The 20,811-nt window shown below is 45.2% G+C and overlaps 1 protein-coding gene across 1 annotated transcript; it reads left to right on the forward strand.

Annotated features, from left to right (window-relative positions):
• Positions 1–2,277: 2,277 nt before the first annotated feature.
• Positions 2,278–20,811, forward strand: LOC149273624 (epiplakin-like). Its single transcript, XM_089506106.1, has 3 exons — positions 2,278–10,980; positions 11,113–16,172; positions 16,293–20,811. The coding sequence occupies exons 1-3, from the start codon at positions 2,278–2,280 to the stop codon at positions 20,809–20,811; spliced, it is 18,282 nt and encodes a 6,093-aa protein (XP_089362232.1).

Here is a 20,811-nt window from a genome sequence, read left to right on the forward strand (position 1 = left end):
CCCTGGGTATGGAAAGTGCCACCCAAGTATGATGGCGCTGACGATCTTTTTAACCCTTTAATCTTCCTGCCTCACTGGTGCCCCCAGTGTTGTTGTTCCCGGGTGACGTGTAGATGCTCGGCCCCCAGCTGCTGCAGGACCAGGTGTCAGCCGGAGAGGAGCTTGGCCCAGAGTAATCGTCATTTATGGCGTCGGAACTCGGTTACTTCCTCTATAAATTGGAGGACTTTGTCCAGTCCCTCTCTCCTCCCCTGATGCCCCTCTCTCCTCCCCTGATGCCCCTCTCTCCTCCCCTGATGCCCCTCTTTTCTAGGAGGTCAGAATGTTTGCTGGGTATGAGGGGATCGCAGGGTTCTACGGCCCTAAAAGCCCCGATAATGTGTATAGAAACAGCAGGAAACGGCTTTATACACTAAACGGGGTAAATAAAATCTTCTAAATGCCCCCCTCAGTTAAACCAATAACCATCGCTACCTGTGAGGGGGGGGGGGCACTTGATCCTCCGGCCTTAAGAGCATGGCAGTTGAAAGCCCCCAGGGAAGCCTCATCTGGGTGGACCCCGTGTTTGTATTTGGTGAGGGGTCCGTCGTATCGGTGCACACATTGGGGGAGCACAGAGCACCTTTACCCCATTCAGCTACACAATGATATGGGTCCCAAAGAGGGACTGGACACACTAAACCAGGACTCTTGGTGTGTATGCAAGGTGGCATGGAACAGCAACCAAGGATTAAGATAATTTTACTGCATTTTGCATGAGATATAAGACATGTGTATGTGTGTACATTGCGTGTAACATGCCTGGCAATCCGCCATCGTGCAGATAAAATAATTCCCCCACCCCTCCCTGTGTTTTATCAGATCATTCTTCCTCCCCGTGTGCCTCAGCATTTGCATGTAGAGCTTTCTAAGTAATCCCCGGAGAGAGCATTGTATCACGTTATCGGGAGATAGAATGCATCACAACGAACGAGTTCCACCTCACCGGGAGACTTATACATCTTTACCGGCCCAGAATTCTTTTTTAATAAATATTGACATCTGTGTCCCCTGGGGCAGCAATCAGTCCGAGGGTCCGGGGGGAGGGTAAAGTGAGGGTAAGGTGACCAACAGTGATGTTTTTACCCCCAGCCGTCCCCTCCGTGGCCATCTTCCTCTCCGTGGAGGGCTGGGATGTGATGTAATACCCTGGTGCTCCGTGACTATTACATCAGTGTAAATGGACCAATTGGGGAGATCAGAGATCTTCCTTGTAACTGACCCATTGATCAGCAGCCCACCGGGGGACCCGTAAGATCTGCCCCCATGATTTGATTACTGCCCGCCCCGGACCTATTGCTCTAGACCTAGGCCAGAATATGTTGCTGATGACCAAGGAATTTGGCAGGAAAGTGGTGGAAAAAGACCCCAAAACTCTGTGTCCCCTAAAACTCAATGAATGCCTGGAAAAATTTGAGAGGCGTCCGAGTGACAGCGCTCGGTCTGAGGATTTAGGCAGACAGCTTCGTTAAGGTAAACAGCGTTTTACGTAAAGGAAGGAATGTGGACTCGTCCGGGCAAAACCCACGTCTGATTTAATGCGCTTATTTTATTAATAAAACTGAAAATCTGCAGATTTTGTTTAACCATTTGAGAGCTTTATGATACTTCATGGCTGGATTCCTTTGGGGAGGTCAGTGGAGTGAGATTTCACTAAATTCTTGGATTCCCTGTGAATTACTGATAAGGAAGGAGTTATAAATATCCACAGGCCGTCCACGTATGCAGCTAATTTATATTCCTCAACAGCACACGCTTTGTTGTGTTGTTCTTTACCCAGGGCCGTCCCCAGATATTGTGCTGCTTGGGTCCAAGGACGACCCACGCTCATTATATCACGCTCTCACACTCTCATTCATTCACACACTCGCTCACGCTAACTCTCAATCTCTTCCTACCTTCTACGCCGACTGCTTCCATATCCCCGTCTCTCCTCCCGCAGCTCTACTTATTCTCCTGATGTTTTGGTATTTTTTATGTATTAATTTATTAACAATACATTTTACTATTTATGTAAACATTGTACTCAAATCCCTTGACATTATTCCATTCCTGTAAAAAGTAACCCTTTGAATGTTTGGTCCATGGACCGTTGTGGTCAAAACCCCCATAGGCCAGAATTTAATAGTGTTTTGTTCTTCATTTGCAGGATTTGCTGCTCTTCACGAGACTGCGGAAGACGAAAGGACGAGAGAAGATCCATTAATTGTCTGAAGACACAAAAAAAAACCCTGTACCATGGAGCACAAGGAAACCCATACGGTGAAAGAAACTGTAGTGACGCGGACCGTGAAGCAGACTGTTATACGTGGAACAAAAAAGGTGGAATCAAATTTCCAAAGCCGTGAGACCTCGCATGGAATCGTCTCCGGCCACGATGCAGCCTCACGCGTTGAGACCTCGCAGGAGGTTGGCCCTTACAAAACCTCGAACGCCATTGCCGGCTTCCTAGTGGAGAGCACCAAGGAAAAAGTTGGCATCTATCAAGCCTTGCTAAAGAAGCTGGTCTCGGAGGAGGTTGCTTGTGAACTACTAGAAGCCCAGGCTGCTACTGGCAACGTCATTGGTCCATCGACTAACCAAAAGCTGTCTGTTGAAGCAGCCATAGAAAAAGGAATCGTTGGCGTTGAGTTCCAAGAAAAGTTACTTTCAGCAAGCAAAGCTGTAACCGGCTACACATTCAAAAACGAAACTTTATCTCTGTTCCAGGCGTTCAAAAAGGGTGTAATTGGAAAAAACAACACAATTCGGTTCCTCGAAGCTCAAGTAGCTACCGGCGGTGTTATCGATCACGTCAGTGGACGCCAGGTACCATTAACAGAGGCCAGAACACTTAACCTCATAGATGAAGATATGTTCAAAATACTCTCCGGAACAAGTGAATCTTCCAAATGCTACTTGGACCCTAACACACAAGAGGAGTCAACCTATCAATATTTACTTTCCAATTGTGTCATAGATGCAGAGACTGCCCCGCTGCTTCCTTTAGAAGACACTTTACAGGGACTGAGAAAGGGTGTGACGTCCGCACAACTTTTCAAGGCCAAGATTATCAATCAAGCTCTATACAATGATATCAAGAATGGAAAACAGACTTTGGAGATGGTGGGTCAACTTCAAGAAGTCAAGCAGTACCTGCATGGGCTGGAGAGCATCGGTGGCATTTATATAGAAAGCACCAAGGAGAAGATGAGCATATACCAAGCCATGAAGAAGAATGTGCTTGGGTCTGATGTGGCGGTTCCTCTCCTCGAAGCTCAAGCTGCCTCTGGGTACATCATAGACCCAGTGCAAAATAAAACATTCTCTGTCACCGAAGCCATCCAGGAAGGTCTTGTTGGACTAGAACTCAAAGAGAAGCTACTGGCCGCTGAGAAAGCAGTGACTGGGTTTGTTGATCCATATACAGAGAGAAAGATTTCCCTTTTCCAAGGTATGAAGAAAGAGCTCATCGACAAGAAACAAGGTGAAAATCTGCTTGAAGTCCACGTAGCCACAGGTGGCGTCATTGATCCCGTCCACGGCTTCCGTGTCCCATTGGAAGTTGCTCGTGCCCGAGGTTTGATCGATGAGGAAACGGCTCAAGCGATGTCGGACACAATTAATGGCCCCAAAGGGTTCGTGGATCCAAACACCAATGACAACGTCAGTTATCAAGAGCTCCGGAAGAGGTGCACAGTTGACCCCGACTCAAACCTATACCTATTCCCTCTGAAAGTCACTTTCCAAGGCATAAGAGGCAATGTTACCAGCGATGAATTGTTGGATTCTATGATCATTGATAAGGAAACATACGAACAGCTGCAAGAAGGCAAGATTTCCGCAAAAGATGTTTCTGAAACGGAAAAAGTGAAACGGTTCCTTCGGGGGACAGGGTGCATTGCTGGAGTGGCCATTGTTTCTACCAATGAGAGGAAAAGCATTTATGAAGCGATGAAAGAACACTTTCTCATGCCTGGAACCGCCATTGCTTTGCTGGAAGCCCAAGCTGCCACGGGGTATTTGCTAGATCCTGTGAAAAATGTAACATTCACTGTGGATGATGCCTTAAAGAATGGCTTGGTTGGACCAGAGATCCATGAAAAGCTACTTACTGCCGAGAAAGCTACAACCGGTTACAAGGATCCGTACACAGGTGAAAAACTTTCACTTTTCCAAGCATTGAAAAAAGGTTTTATCACGAAAGACTATGGACTCCATCTCCTGGAAGCACAAATTGCGACGGGTGGAATTATCGATCCCATAAAGAAGCATCGTATTTCGGACGAGCTGGCGTACAAGCGCAGGTACCTTGATCCTGAAACGCATAACATCTTGTGCAGCGCGTCTGATGAGATAAACGGATTTTTTGACCCAAATTCAAAAGAAAATGTCACGTACCGGCAGTTGTTGGAGAGATGCCTGGTCGACTGTCAGACGGGCCTTTATCTAGTTCCAGTGTTTGAAACACAAGACGCGCTCAAGACAATGCGTTCGTTCATAGATTTCCAGACGAAACTTGCTTTGAAAAAGAAAAAAATAACTATGAACTTTGGCAAATACAAAGGACAAGTTGTGTCGCTGTGGGAACTGCTCTTCTCCGACTATTTCACGGTCGACCAGAGAGAGTCTCTGATCAAACTATATGAATTGGGGAATATTTCACCAGAAGAACTATCTGCTAAGGTCAATACCACCATAGAAGAACTGGTGTCCAACACCAGGATCACATTTGAAGGGTTGAGAGAATCTGTTACTCCGGGGCAACTGCTGAACTCTGAAATTATCGACCAGGATTTGTTCGAAAAGCTACAACAAGGAGAAGCTTCGGCTAAAGATGTGGTGAATATTGACACCGTGAAGAAATATCTGTACGGCACGGGAAGTATCAGCGGGTTGATTCTTACCGATACACAGGAAAAAATTAGTATTTACCAAGCGAAGCGAAAAGGCTTTTTACGTCCTGGAACTTCGCTGATCCTCCTGGAAGCCCAAGCAGCCACGGGCTTCGTCGTAGATCCTGTGGCGAATAAGAAGTTTTCTGTCGACGAAGCCCTCAAAGCAAGCGTAATTGGGCCGGAGTTCTACGAGAAGCTGTTGTCTGCCGAGAAAGCTGTTACTGGCTACAAAGATCCTTACACGGAGGAAATCATCTCTCTGTTCCAGGCCATGAGCAAGGGCTTAATCGTGAAAGACCATGGGATCCGACTTCTAGAAGCCCAGATTGCCACCGGAGGCATTATTGACCCGATAAATAGCCATAGGATTCCCGTTGAAGTTGCCTATAAACGTGGGTTCTTTGATAAGAAAATGAATTTAATCCTCTCAGATCCAAGCGATGACACCAAAGGTTTCTTTGATCCGAACACCAATGAAAATCTCACCTACCTACAGCTGAAGGAAAAATGCATCACTGAACCATCAACAAACCTCTGCCTCCTTCCTCTGCACCACAAAAAGATCCACTTTAGCGTTAATGATTACGTCAAGGAGTCGTTCAGGAATCTAGAAATTTACGTGAGATACGGAAGATTCAGGGGTCAGACGGTATCGGCGTGGGTCCTCATTAACTCTGAGTACTTCACGGAATGGAAGAGGAGGGACCTGATAGAGAGGTTCAGATTAAGAAAAGCTACGCTCAAGCAAATTGCCATCCTGATAGAAGAGGAATTGAAAAGATGGACTGAGATTCGTTTCCCGGCCCTCAGAGGGCAGGTGAACCTATACCAGCTCCTGGAGTATGAAATCATTGACAAAGAGCTGTTTGAACAGGTTCTGCATGGAACGTTGGCAGCAGAAGACCTATTAAAATTGGAGACGGTTCAGAAGTGCTTGCATGGTTCTGGTGTCCTTGGCGGGGTCATCATTCAACCATCTAACCAAAGAGTTGACTTTTACGAGGCAGTGAAGAAGAATATCCTGCAGCCTAGAACAATTCTACCATTGCTTGAAGCTCAAGCTGCCACCGGACACATAATCAATCCGGTGAACAACCAGAAACTCTCCGTAGACGAAGCGCTCAAAGCTGGCATCATTGACCCTAAATTTTATGACAAACTACGTTCTGCAGAAGAGGCTGTTACCGGGTACAAAGACCCATACACGGGAAAGAAGATCTCGCTTTTCCAAGCCATGAGAAAAGGCCTTGTGGATGAAAAACGTGCCACACAGCTCTTGGAAGCCCAACTGGCCACAGGTGGAATCATTGATCCCATTAATAAATTACATCTGCCGGATTCTGTGGCCACAAAGCTTGGCTACATGAATGAAGAAATGCATCAAAACTTATCCAAGTCCACAGACACCAATAAATCCTACTATGATCCCACCACCAAGCAGATGGTGACTTACTCAGAACTCATCGGTCGCTCGCAGAAAGATACCAATACAGGCATTTATCTGTTCCCATTACCCCAAGACTTTGTCGAGGTCCCAGCGGATAACATATATTCTGACGAGGAAGTAAAGCGGGCGTTAAGAAGCATCAGAATTGAAGAACGCAACGCAACATTGTGGGATCTGATACACTACGGATACTTCACGGAGGAACAGAGAAATGACATTTTGGAAAAATACAAGTCAAAGAAAGCAACGTTACAGGAAGTAAGATCAGAAATCCTACAAATCGTCAAGGACAACGAGACCAAGAAGACCACTCACATTAGTTTCCGAGGTCTGCGGGGAAAAGTTCCCGCGGTTTGGCTCCTCGATTTAGGAATTATCAGCCAAAAATCTTTTGAGGAACTTGTACAGGGCTCGACAACCATCGATGAAGTATCACAGCTGGAAAGTGTTAAGAAATGTTTGGAAGGCACGGGATGCATCTCTGGGGTTTTCCTACCATCTACAAAGGAGAAATTAAGTATTTACCAAGCAATGAAGAAAAACCTAATCCTGCCTGCTAACGCACTCATGCTTTTGGAAGCCCAAGCTGCCACGGGGTTTATAACGGATCCAGTAGAGAACCAGAAACACTCCGTGGACAGCGCTGTGAAAGCTGGCGTTGTAGGACCAGAACTACATGAAAAGCTCTTGAGTGCAGAAAGCGCACTGACCGGATACACAGACCCATATACCGGGAAGAAAATCTCCCTGGGACAGGCTATAGGCAAAGATCTTATACCCCAGAAAGAAGGAGTACCACTGCTTCAGGCTCAGCTAGCAACCGGTGGAATCATCGACCCAATCCACTGCCATTACATTCCGTTACAAATGGCTTACAAGCTTGGTTTTCTGGATGAAGAGATGCACCTGTCCAAGTCCGCAGAGGACCTAAAAATATATGTTGATCCAAACAGCAAAGAGAAGCTGACTTACGGTCAGCTGAAAGAAAGATGCCACCAGGACCCAGAAACCGGCCACCTGCTCTTGCCCCTCTCAGAAAGTGCTGCTTTCTATACTGATGCCCACATCATCGAAATCCTAAAATCTCATACAATCAACGTCCAAGTTGGGAGATTCAAAGGTCAAACAGTCTCCGTCTGGGAACTTCTGAACTCTGAATACATCAGCATTGCCAAACTGAAAGAACTGGTAGCCATCTTTAAGAACAGCAGTTGTGGAGCAATTCAAGACATCATAAAAATGATCACCACTCTGATTGAGCAGACGGATACAACCAGCACGAAGATCAAGTTTAAAGGTCTCCGAAAGCAGGTATCTGCAAGTGATTTGTTCCAGTCGGAAGTCATAGACAAGAAAACCCTCGACGAGCTTAACATGGGAAAGAAAACCATTGTGGAAGTGACAGAAATGGATAACGTTAAGCGCTACCTTCAGGGAACGAGCTGCATCGCTGGGGTGCTCATACAATCCACTAACAAGAAAATGAGTATTTATGAAGCAATGCTCAAAAAGATTCTGAGGCCTGGCACTGCCCTGGTGCTATTAGAGGCCCAAGCGGCCACCGGATTCATGGTTGATCCCGTGAAGAATGAGAGGCTTTCCGTGGAAGAAGCATTGGCCAATGGGCTGGTCGGACATGACATTTATGCAAAGCTGCTCTCCGCAGAGCAAGCGGTAACGGGATACACAGATCATTACACCGGAGAAAAAATCTCCCTCTTCCAAGCAATGAAAAAGAACCTTATTGTCGACTGTCACGGGATCCGTCTGCTAGAGGCACAGATTGCTACGGGGGGCATAATTGACCCCGTGCACAGCCACCGAATTCCAGTAGAGGTGGCTTACAAACGTGGCTACTTCGATGAGGAAATGAACCAGATCCTCTCCGACCCCAGCGATGACACAAAAGGGTTCTTTGATCCCAATACTCACGAGAACCTCACATACCTGCAACTTGTAGAGAGATGCGTGCAGGACCCTCAGACTGGACTTTATCTCCTACAGGTGGTTAAGAAGGGCGAGGACTACTTCTATTTCACCGACAAAATTAAACAAACTTTAGGGTCAATAAAAATTCAAATACACCTCGGAAAGTTCTCAAATCGAACAGTGTCTATCTGGGAGATTCTTACCTCCGAGTATATCTCGGATCTTAAACGGAGAGAACTGGTAAAGCTTCACACAATGGGGGTGCTCTCTACAGAGCAGCTGATATCTAGCTTGACCGCTCTTATACAGGAGTATGAAATCAAAAGCAGCAGCGTGAGGTTTAAGGGGATCAGAGGAGAAGTGGCCGCCACCAGTTTATTCAGCGCAGGCATCATCGACAAAAAGACCCTCGATGATCTGACAGATGGACGGAGAACGGTGCAAAGCGTGGCCGAGATGGACTCTGTAAAAAGATTTTTAGAAGGTAGAAACAACATTGCGGGTATTATTCTGCTACCGAGTAACGAGGCCATCAGCATCTCAGAAGCCATTAACAGAGGCATTCTACAAAAAGATGTGGGTCTTTCTCTCCTGGAGGCCCAAGCTGCCACTGGTTTTCTTATAGATCCCATAAAAAATGAGAAATTATCTGTCGCCGAGGCATTGCCTGCTGGCTTAATTAAGACTGACATACAAGATCAGCTTAAAACTGCGGAGAACGCAGTGACTGGATTTGTAGATCCTGTGAATGGAAGCAAAATGTCTCTGTTTGAAGCCATCAAGAAAGGAATGGTCAATAAAGAACAAGGAATTTACCTCTTGGAGGCCCAACTTGCCACCGGTGGAATCATTGACCCTGTTTATAGCCACAGAGTTCCCTTGGAAGCGGCGTATCAGAGGGGTTACTTAGATGAAGATACTTACATCATAGTATCAGACGCCATTAATAGAAAGAAAGGATTCGTTGACCCCAATACACATGAAACGATTTCCTATGAGAGTTTGCTGGAGAGGTGCATTAAAGACCCCAAAACTGGACTGTATTTACTTCAGTTGGCCGAAAAACGTGATGATTACTTTTATATCGATGACCCGACAAAAAATATCCTGACATCTACCACGGTCCATATGAACGCTGGGAATTTTAAAGGCAGAGATGTTTCACTGTGGGAGCTTCTCTGCTCTGCTTACATCTCAGAAGACAAAAGAAAAGAATTTATAAAGTTATACAAAACTAAGACATCGGGGGCCATCAAGGACATCATTAGTGACATTTTTGCAATTATTAATGAAAGGGAACAAAGCCAGGATGACATCTGGTTTCAGGGACTAAGAAAACAAGTTAAGGCAATCGAGTTGTATAATGCTGGAATTATCGACGGACAAACCCTCGATGGTTTGAAACAAGATCCACAGACTGCAAGCCACATCGCTCAATTAGATAATGTCCGGAGATACCTAGAAGGAACCAGCTGCATTGCCGGGGTGTTTGTACCTTCAAAAAATGATCCCGCCAAAAAGGAAACGATGACCATCTATGATGCGATGTTGAAGCGCAAGCTGAGACCAGGGACGGCGCTCGTTCTCCTCGAGGCTCAGGCAGCTACTGGGTTTGTAATTGACCCTATCAAGAATAAGAAACTTACTGTAGAGGACGCTTTATCTGCCGGACTCATTGGCCATGAGATTTATAATAAGCTTCTGTCTGCAGAGCGAGGAGTCACTGGCTACACCGACCCCTACACGGGACAGAAAATTTCTCTTTTCCAGGCCATGAAGAAAGACCTCATTGTAAAAGATCATGGCATCCGTCTACTGGAAGCTCAGATTGCCACCGGTGGCATCATCGACCCGGTTCACAGTCATCGTGTGCCTGTAGAGGTGGCTTATAAACGGGGCTACTTTGATGAAGAGATGAATCAGATCCTCTCCGATCCCTCCGATGACACCAAGGGTTTCTTTGACCCCAACACTCATGAGAACCTCACATACATGCAGTTACTGGACAGATGTATTCAGGATCCCGACACCGGCCTGTATATGTTGGATGTGGTGGACAGTAAGACGTCTCATCTCCAGGTCCCAACTCAGCTGCAGTCCACAACCATCCAGGTAACAACTGGCCACTTCCAAGGCAAAAACGTATCCGTTTGGGAACTTCTGAATTCTAAGTACATTTCAGCAGAAAAAAAAGAAGAGCTTCTGAAGAAGTACAAATCTGGCAGTCTGTCTGTGGAAGAACTTACGACCATCATTGTCACCATCATTACTGAGAATGAAGTGATATCAATACCAAAGGATAAAACAGACTCTATAAGTCAAGATGAACACATTAAAAGCTTGCTCCAGTTGGAGAAGGTTGATATGACTGTTGGGGACTTCAAAGGACAAACTGTATCGCTGTGGGAACTTCTGAACTCACATTATGTCACAGAACAGAAGAGGAATGACATATTGGAGAAAATTAAGTCAAAAACATTGACCCTGCATGAAGTTGTTACTCTTATAACCACCATCATTGTAGAATCTGAGACTAAGAAGAGTGAGACGCAACAGCAAAATATACCGTCGATCCAGGAACCTTCAATGAAGTCTGACCATCTGGTGAATGATGATGAGATCCAAAAAGCCCTACAATGTATTAGCATTCGAGTTGAGAAAGGAGAGCTACGAGGTCAAGAGGTTTCAGTATGGGACATTCTTCACTCCAAGTACATCCCCGAGAGTACAAGACAAGAGCTTCTTGGAGATTATAAATTAACTATCCAAGATATTTTAGAGCTAGTTGTTCTGTCATTGAAAGACATGGAATCCAACAAGAAAAAAGCCATGCTGACAAAATACAACATGAAAGAAGAGATATTCAGCCTTCTGCAGACCTCTGAGGCTGAAGTTCTTGTAGGACAACTCAAAGGTCAAAAACGCTGTGTGTGGGATCTGTTAGACTCTGCATACTTCTCTGAGGAGAAGAAGAAAGAACTTCTGGATAAGCTGAATTCAGGAGATATAAACGTGAATGAACTAATCAAAATAATGACCACAATAATAGAAGAATCAGAAAAGAGGAGTAGAAAAGTACAATTTAAAGGTCTGAGGAGGCAGGTATCCGCTAGCGAGCTCCTTAACTCTAAGATCATTGATGAAGGCACCCTAACAGACCTTGCTCAGGGAAGAAAAACCGTGGAGGAGGTCACCCAAATGGACACAGTAAAGAGATACCTGGAAGGGAGGAACTGCATCGCAGGAATACTTGTTCCTTCCATTAAAGATCCTCAAAAAAAGCAAAAGATGAGACTTTATGATGCTATGATAAGGCACATCCTAAGACCCGGAACAGCTCTGGTGCTTCTGGAAGCTCAAGCAGCTACTGGATTTGTCATTGATCCTGTAAAAAATCTGAAACTTTTTGTAGATGAAGCTGTAGATGCCGGTGTTATTGGCCGTGAACTCCATGCCAAGCTCCTTTCCGCAGAGAAGGCTGTAACTGGCTATACCGACCCTTACACCGGCGATAAAATCTCCCTCTTCCAGGCCATGCAGAAAGATCTGATTGTAAAAGATCACGGAATCCGCCTCCTAGAGGCCCAGATCGCCACCGGTGGCATCATCGACCCAGTTCATAGTCACAGGGTACCAGTGGATGTTGCCTACAAACGGGGCTACTTTGATGAAGAGATGAACCAGATTCTTTCTGATCCCACAGACGACACAAAGGGGTTCTTTGACCCCAACACTCACGAAAACCTTACCTACCTGCAACTTCTCCAAAGATGTGTTAAGGATCCAGATACTGGGCTATGCATGCTTGAGATAAAGGATAAAAAATATGTCAGCTCCCAGGAATGGGAGTACTCCTTAAAGTCACAAACTGTCCAGATGAAAGTTGGTCAATACCTAGGGCAGAATATTTCCATTTGGGAGCTCCTCAACTCTCACTACTTCTTGGGGCTAACTGAGAAGAAGCAAGAGCTTCTACAACAATACAAATTAGGCACTATCACTATTGAGGAGCTAATTACAATCATTACAAAAATCACAGAGGAATGGGAAGAAAAGAGAAGCACACAGCATGTAAATGGATCAAGTACAAGTCAATCAGAAACGGTCCTCCGGTCAGAGCTTATGTCCGTCAGCAAGGGCCCATTGCAAGGTCACAAGCTTTCTGTATGGGATTTATTAAACTCTGAGTATTTCACAGATACTAAAAGGGGAGAGATTGTTGAGAAATATGCAGCTGGGGCTTGGACTTTACAAGAGATTATTCAAATAATCACAACTACAATTGATAAAATAGAAGAGCAAAGGCTTATTGTGGAGGTGACAGAAGTTGATAACAAAATATCCCCTGATTCCAAAACCTGTGAGACCACTACAGATAGTTTAGATGATCAGCATTGCACAGCTTTAAATTATATCACAGTCAATGCCCAGTTTGGACAGTTTAAGGAACAGAAGATGTCCTTGTGGGAAATTCTTTACACAAAATACATCCCAGAAACTACACGGAATGATCAACTGAACAGGCACAAGGCTGCCGTTCACAAACTGAAGCAAGCTATTCTTAAATTAGTTGACGTTTCCGAAACAAAACCTTATCAAGAAATCCAACAAGCATTGGAAAAGAAGACCGTAGAGGTTGGAGTGGGGGAATTCAAGGGGCAAAACCTTTCTGTGTGGTTTCTCCTATACTCTAAATATATCAGTGAGGAGAAGAGACGAGAACTGCTGGAAAAGTACAAATCGGGGACAATAACAGAAGAAGAACTCTTGAAGATCATCATCACCATCATTGAGGAGACGGAGGAGAGGATTACCAATCTCCAGTTTCCGGGTCTCAGGACTGGGGTGTCAGCCAAAGAGCTGCTTGAATCTAATATAATTGACCAAAACACCATGAATGAGTTGGCACAAGGCAGCAGAACAGTAGAGCAGGTCACCCAGATGGACTCTGTGAAGAGATACCTCGGAGGAACCAACTGCATCGCTGGTGTGTTTGTTACTTCAAAGAAACAAACCTCGCAAAAGGAAAAGATGACCATCTATGATGCGATGTTGAAACGTGTACTGAGACCAGGGACGGCGCTCGTTCTCCTCGAGGCTCAGGCAGCTACTGGGTTTGTAATTGACCCTATCAAGAATCAGAACCTTTCTGTAGAGGACGCTTTATCTGCCGGACTCATTGGCCATGAGATTTATAATAAGCTTCTGTCTGCAGAGCGAGGAGTCACTGGCTACACCGACCCCTACACGGGACAGAAAATTTCTCTTTTCCAGGCCATGAAGAAAGACCTCATTGTAAAAGATCATGGCATCCGTCTACTGGAAGCTCAGATTGCCACCGGTGGCATCATCGACCCGGTTCACAGTCATCGTGTGCCTGTAGAGGTGGCTTATAAACGGGGCTACTTTGATGAAGAGATGAATCAGATCCTCTCCGATCCCTCCGATGACACCAAGGGTTTCTTTGACCCCAACACTCATGAGAACCTCACATACATGCAGTTACTGGACAGATGTATTCAGGATCCCGACACCGGCCTGTATATGTTGGATGTGGTGGACAGTAAGACGTCTCATCTCCAGGTCCCAACTCAGCTGCAGTCCACAACCATCCAGGTAACAACTGGCCACTTCCAAGGCAAAAACGTATCCGTTTGGGAACTTCTGAATTCTAAGTACATTTCAGCAGAAAAAAAAGAAGAGCTTCTGAAGAAGTACAAATCTGGCAGTCTGTCTGTGGAAGAACTTACAACCATCATTGTCACCATCATAACCGAAACCGAGTTACAGTCAGAAAAGATAGATGTGTCTTTGGGGAACTTTGAAGGCCAAACCAGATCACTGTGGGATCTTCTGAACTCTCAGTATGTCACAAAAGAAAAAAGGGATGAAATTTTAGAGAAAATAACATCAGGGACATTAACCATAAAAGAAACCATTACTCTTATTATTAGAATTATGACTGAAACAGAAGCTGAAAGGAGCAAGAAACATGAGGTATCCTTGGAGGAACCTGTGAAATCTGACCATTCTGTACAAGAGGATGAACTCAAAACAGCCCTACAGAGAATTACCATTCATGTGACGGAAGGGCAGACTAAAGGTCGAGAGGTTTCTATATGGGATCTCCTTCACTCCAAGTACATACCTGAAGACAAGAAGAAAGAGCTTTTAGGGAATTATAAATTCACCATTCAAGAAATTGTTCAATTTGTTGCGGAATTTGTAGAAAATTCTGAACATAAGAGCCAAACACTAAAGACAAATTACAGCTTGAAAGAAGAGGTATTCAATATCCTACAGACTGTTGAGGCTGAAGTTCCTGTAGGAGAATTCAAGGGGCAGAGACGTTCTGCGTGGGATCTTCTGAACTCCAAATACTTTTCAGAGGAGAAGAGGAGAGAAATTCTAGAGAAGCTTAACTCCGGGTCAATAAGAGTACATGAACTCATTAAAGTGATCATCACCACAATAGAAGAGACAGAAGACAGAAGCAAACAACTAAAGTTCAAAGGTCTCCGACGGCAAGTAACTGCTACTGAGCTCCTCAGCTCTGAAATCATAGACCAGGAAACACTGACGGAACTGGCACAGGGAAGAAAAACCATGGAGGAGGTCAGCCAAATGGACACCGTAAAGAGATACCTGGAAGGGAGGAACTGCATTGCAGGAATACTTGTTCCTTCCATTAAAGATGCTTCAAAGAAGGAGAAGATGAGACTTTATGATGCTATGATAAGGCACATCCTAAGACCCGGAACAGCGCTGGTGCTTCTGGAAGCTCAAGCAGCTACTGGATTTGTCATTGATCCTGTAAAAAATCTGAAACTTTCTGTAGATGAAGCTGTAGATGCCGGTGTTATTGGCCGTGAACTCCATGCCAAGCTCCTTTCCGCAGAGAAGGCTGTAACTGGCTATACCGACCCTTACACCGGCGATAAAATCTCCCTCTTCCAGGCCATGCAGAAAGATCTGATTGTAAAAGATCACGGAATCCGCCTCCTAGAGGCCCAGATCGCCACCGGTGGCATCATCGACCCAGTTCATAGTCACAGGGTACCAGTGGATGTTGCCTACAAACGGGGCTACTTTGATGAAGAGATGAACCAGATTCTTTCTGATCCCACAGACGACACAAAGGGGTTCTTTGACCCCAACACTCACGAAAACCTTACCTACCTGCAACTTCTCCAAAGATGCGTTAAGGATCCAGATACTGGGCTATGTGTGCTAGAAATGAAAGATAAAACTGTACCCGGCTCCCAGCGATGGGAAAACTCGCTGAGGTCACAGACTGTCCAGGTTAAAGTTGGTCAGTACACAGGTCAGACTATTTCTATCTGGGAGCTACTCAACTCTCACTACTTCTCAAGCATAACTGAAATTAAGCAAAAGCTTCTAGAAAGTTACAAATCTGGTACTATCACAATTCAGGAGCTAATTTCAACAATCATTACGGTCATAGAGGAGTTTGAGAGCAATGGAAGCGCACAGTACGTGAATGGATCCAGCACAAGCCCAACAGACCAGAACACTGTGCTTCAATCAGAGCTCGTGTCCATTAGCAAGGGCGCATTGCAAGGTCAAAAGCTCTCCGTATGGGATTTGTTGAACTCTGAATATTTCACACAAAGTAAAAGAGAAGAGATTCTTCAGAAATACACCTCTGGGGTTTTGAAACTAGAAGAAATGATTAAAATAATCATAACGGTAATTACCGAAACAGAAGAGCAAAGGGATAGTGTAGAGTTATCGAAGAATGGCAACAAAACATCTTCCACTTCCAAGAAGGATGACACCATTTCAGATGAACAGCTCCGCAAAGCCCTAAATGCTTTTGCCGTCGACGTTAAAGGAAGCAATCTTCAAGAACAGAAGACGTCTCTCTGGGAAATCCTTCACTCCAAATGTTTCCCAGAAGATAAACGAGATGATCAATTTAACAAGCACAGAGCCACTGTAGAAAAACTGAAACAAGTTCTTCTGAAATTAGCAGAAAGCAGCCAAACAAAAAGCGATAGTAAAATCCAGCAAGCATTGGAAAAGAAGACCGTAGAGGTTGGAGTGGGGGAATTCAAGGGGCAAAACCTTTCTGTGTGGTTTCTCCTATACTCTAAATATATCAGTGAGGAGAAGAGACGAGAACTGCAGGAAAAGTACAAATCGGGGACAATAACAGAAGAAGAACTCTTGAAGATCATCATCACCATCATTGAGGAGACGGAGGAGAGGATTACCAATCTCCAGTTTCCGGGTCTCAGGACTGGGGTGTCAGCCAAAGAGCTGCTTGAATCTAATATAATTGACCAAAACACCATGAATGAGTTGGCACAAGGCAGCAGAACAGTAGAGCAGGTCACCCAGATGGACTCTGTGAAGAGATACCTCGGAGGAACCAACTGCATCGCTGGTGTGTTTGTTACTTCAAAGAAACATCCCTCGCAAAAGGAAAAGATGACCATCTATGATGCGATGTTGAAACGTGTACTGAGACCAGGGACGGCGCTCGTTCTCCTCGAGGCTCAGGCAGCTACTGGGTTTGTAATTGACCCTATCAAGAATCAGAACCTTTCTGTAGAGGACGCTTTATCTGCCGGACTCATTGGCCATGAGATTTATAATAAGCTTCTGTCTGCAGAGCGAGGAGTCACTGGCTACACCGACCCCTACACGGGACAGAAAATTTCTCTTTTCCAGGCCATGAAGAAAGACCTCATTGTAAAAGATCATGGCATCCGTCTACTGGAAGCTCAGATTGCCACCGGTGGCATCATCGACCCGGTTCACAGTCATCGTGTGCCTGTAGAGGTGGCTTACAAACGGGGCTACTTTGATGAAGAGATGAATCAGATCCTCTCCGATCCCTCCGATGACACCAAGGGTTTCTTTGACCCCAACACTCATGAGAACCTCACATACATGCAGTTACTGGACAGATGTATTCAGGATCCCGACACCGGCCTGTATATGTTGGATATCAATGATAAAAAGACGACTCTTTTCCAAATAGACCACCAAAAGAAAAATACATTACAGTCTAAAATTGTTCAGCTTACAGTTGGTGAATTCCAAGGCAAGGATGTTTCTCTTTGGGAACTACTGTCTTCTCAGTACATCTCGGCAGAAAAGCGAGAGGAGCTTCTGAGAAAGTATCAGTCTGGTATCTTTACAGTCGAAGAACTTCTTACTATTATAATTACCATCGTTACTGAGGAAGAGAAGATTAAAAGTGTAGGTGCTAATGGTTCTATCAAGCACGATGTCCAAATACAAGAAACTTTGAAATCTGTCCGTATAGACTTACCAGAGGGAAACACCCAAGAAAAGTTCATGTCAGTATGGGACTTCTTAAATTCAAAATATATCTCTGAGGATGAAAGAAAAGACTTGTTGGAGAAATTCAAATCGGGAATGTTGACAATTGAGGAAATTATTAAAATAATCAGAACCATCATACAAAGGGAGACAACGCAACTCGTGACCACAAAGACAGAAACCGTGGTAAAGGAGATTAAAGTGAGCCCAGTTTCCAGCGGTGCTGACCACTGGCCTCCAGAAGACCAACTTCAGAAGGCTTTGGAAATGATTCCGTCAGACATCTCAGAACATCATGTTCAGGAACAAACCCAAGACAAGTATGTTTCCCTTTGGGATCTTCAACAAAGTGACAACGTATCTGAAGATAAAAGGAGAGAACTATTACAAACCCTTAAACGTAACGTCAATGAGGTTTTAAGAGCTTGTACCAGCTTCATCAGTGAAATTGAAGACAGTTCCACTGAATCCTTCATTATTGAAGACCAAAAGCGAAAACGCCTAGAAACGACTCGGACTGACATTCTGGTCGGCCAGTTCAAAGGACAGGCATTGTCGGTTTGGGAACTGCTGTACTCCAAATACATCACAGCAAAAAAACGAAAGACTATATTGCTGGCTTATCTTGCAGAGACGTTGACTGTAGAGGAAATCATCAAAATCATCCTAACTGTTATTGAAGAGACCGAAGAGAGATTAAAACATTTAAAGTTCAAAGGGCTCCGAAGGCAAGTAACAGCCACTGAGTTGCTGAGTTCTGAAATCATTGACCAGAAGACTCTAACTGAGTTAACCCAAGGCAGTAAGACCCTTGAGGACGTCACAAAAATGGAGTCCGTAAAGAGGTACTTGGAAGGAACCGGCTGTATTGCCGGCGTTTTTGTTCCATCTAAGAAAAATCCATCAAAGAAGGAGAAAATGAGCATTTACCAGGGTATTTCGAAAAACATCTTACGACCTGGTACTGGGCTGGTGCTTTTGGAAGCTCAAGCAGCAACTGGGTATATAATCGACCCAATAAATAACAAAAAGAAATCTGTGGATGAGGCGGTGTCCGATGGGGTGGTTGGAAAGGAGCTTCATGCCAAACTTTTGTCTGCAGAACGCGCCGTGACTGGTTACACCGATCCATACACCGAGGAAAAGATCTCTCTCTTCCAAGCTATGAAGAAAAACCTGATTGTTAAAGATCATGGCATTCGTCTCCTGGAAGCACAGATCGCCACCGGGGGCATCATCGACCCCCTACACAGTCATCGCGTCCCTGTGGAGGTGGCTTACAAACGGGGCTACTTTGATGAAGAGATGAACCAGATCCTTTCAGATCCAACTGATGACACCAAAGGTTTCTTTGACCCCAACACTCATGAGAACCTCACATATCTCCAATTACTAAAAAGGTGCATTCTGGACCCAGATACTGGACTGTGCATGTTGGAGGTGAATGACAAGAGTTCACCCTTTGCCCAAATAGACAAGTCAATGCAAAGCTCCCTACAGTCCCGGATGGTTTCTATCAAGGCCGGCTACTTCCAAGGCCAGAATGTTTCTCTTTGGGAACTGCTCGTTTCCCCCCACCTTGCAGACATCGATAAAGAGCGCCAGGAGCTGTGGACAAAATATAAATCAGGTGCCATAACTTTGGAAGATTTTGTGACCAGCATCACATCAGTCATCGAGAAGGCCGAGGAAAAGAGAAGCAGCCGGAATTCATATGAATCCACAGAGATGTTGCAAACGAGAACCCAAACCCAAAATTTCCTGAAGTCTGTAGAGGTGGATAGAACCGTAGGTAATCAACCGAGCCCAAAAAGTTCACTTTGGCAACTTCTGCATTCATCGTACATCACAGCTGAGACAAGAGAGGAGCTTCTTGGAAAATACGAAAGTGGAAGTTTAGCTCTTGAAGAACTCATGAAAAGTATTTTGGCAATCATAGTAGAGATGGAGAAGACAGAAGTAAGAGTGTCAAGTCAATGCTCGGCGGCCCAGGAGAGCTGCGGTCGTGAATTTGCACCAATAACGAAGTCCCTGCAGTCTTTCACCATTCCAAATAAAGAATTCCGAGAACAGGTTGTTTCCCTGTGGGACATTCTTCATTCTAAGGACGTTAGCAAAGACGTGAGGGAAGCTCTCCTGAAAAGGTACTATCTAACTGTTGTAGAGGTCAGTAAGAGCCTAAGTGACTCCTCACAGAGCACTCCTAAAACATCGACACGGACACATGGGGCCACGGCAGACATATTAAAGTCTGTGACCGTGCAGGTCAGCATTGGAAACTTTAAACAAGAAGGCAAAACGCATTCGCTTTGGGACCTTCTGCACTCTGAATATATCTCTGAAGAGAAGAGGAAGGAGCTCATTGAGAAGTTTGAATCCAAAGCTTTGACTTGGGAAGAGATATTCAGAATCATTACTACCATCATCGAGGAGACAGAGGGAAGGAGAAGGACTTTAACGTTTAAGGGTCTGAGGAAGCAGGTATCGGCCTCTGAGTTGGTGGAATCTGAGATCCTCGACCGAAGTACTCTTGTGGAGTTAACTCAAGGAACAAAGACCTTGGAAGAGGTCACTCAGATGGAATCGGTGAGGAGGTACTTAGAAGGATCTGGCTGCATCGCTGGCGTACTTATTCCATCCAAAAGCGACCCTTCTAAAAGAGATAAGATGAGCGTTTACGATGCGATGAAGAAGCGGATCTTGACCCCAGGAACTGCTCTTATCCTCCTGGAGGCTCAGGCAGCGACTGGCTTCATCGTAGATCCTATTGCCAACAAGAAACTCTCTGTGGATGAAGCGGTTGCTGCCGGGGTGATCGGGCAGGAACTTTATCCAAAGCTGCTGTCTGCAGAGAGAGCAGTGACGGGCTATAAAGACCCCGGCACCGACTCCAAGCTGTCCCTCTTCCAAGCCATGCAGAAAGATTTAATCGTCAAGGATCACGGAATCCGTCTGCTGGAAGCGCAGATCGCCACCGGAGGAATCATCGACCCGGTGCACAGTCACCGAGTGCCTGTGGAGGTGGCTTACAAGCGGGGCTACTTCGACGAGGAGATGAACCAGATCCTTTCCGACCCCACCGACGACACGAAGGGGTTCTTCGACCCCAACAGCCAAGAAAACCTAACTTATCTGCAGCTGCTTCAAAGATGCGTTCTAGATCCGGAATCCGGGCTTCTCATGTTGGAAGTGACGAAGAAATAG

The sequence above is a fragment of the Sceloporus occidentalis genome, unplaced genomic scaffold (assembly GCF_023333645.1).
Source record: "Sceloporus occidentalis isolate IW3139 unplaced genomic scaffold, rSceOcc1.0.p SCAF_363, whole genome shotgun sequence".
Classification (NCBI taxonomy): Eukaryota; Metazoa; Chordata; class Lepidosauria; order Squamata; family Phrynosomatidae; genus Sceloporus; species Sceloporus occidentalis.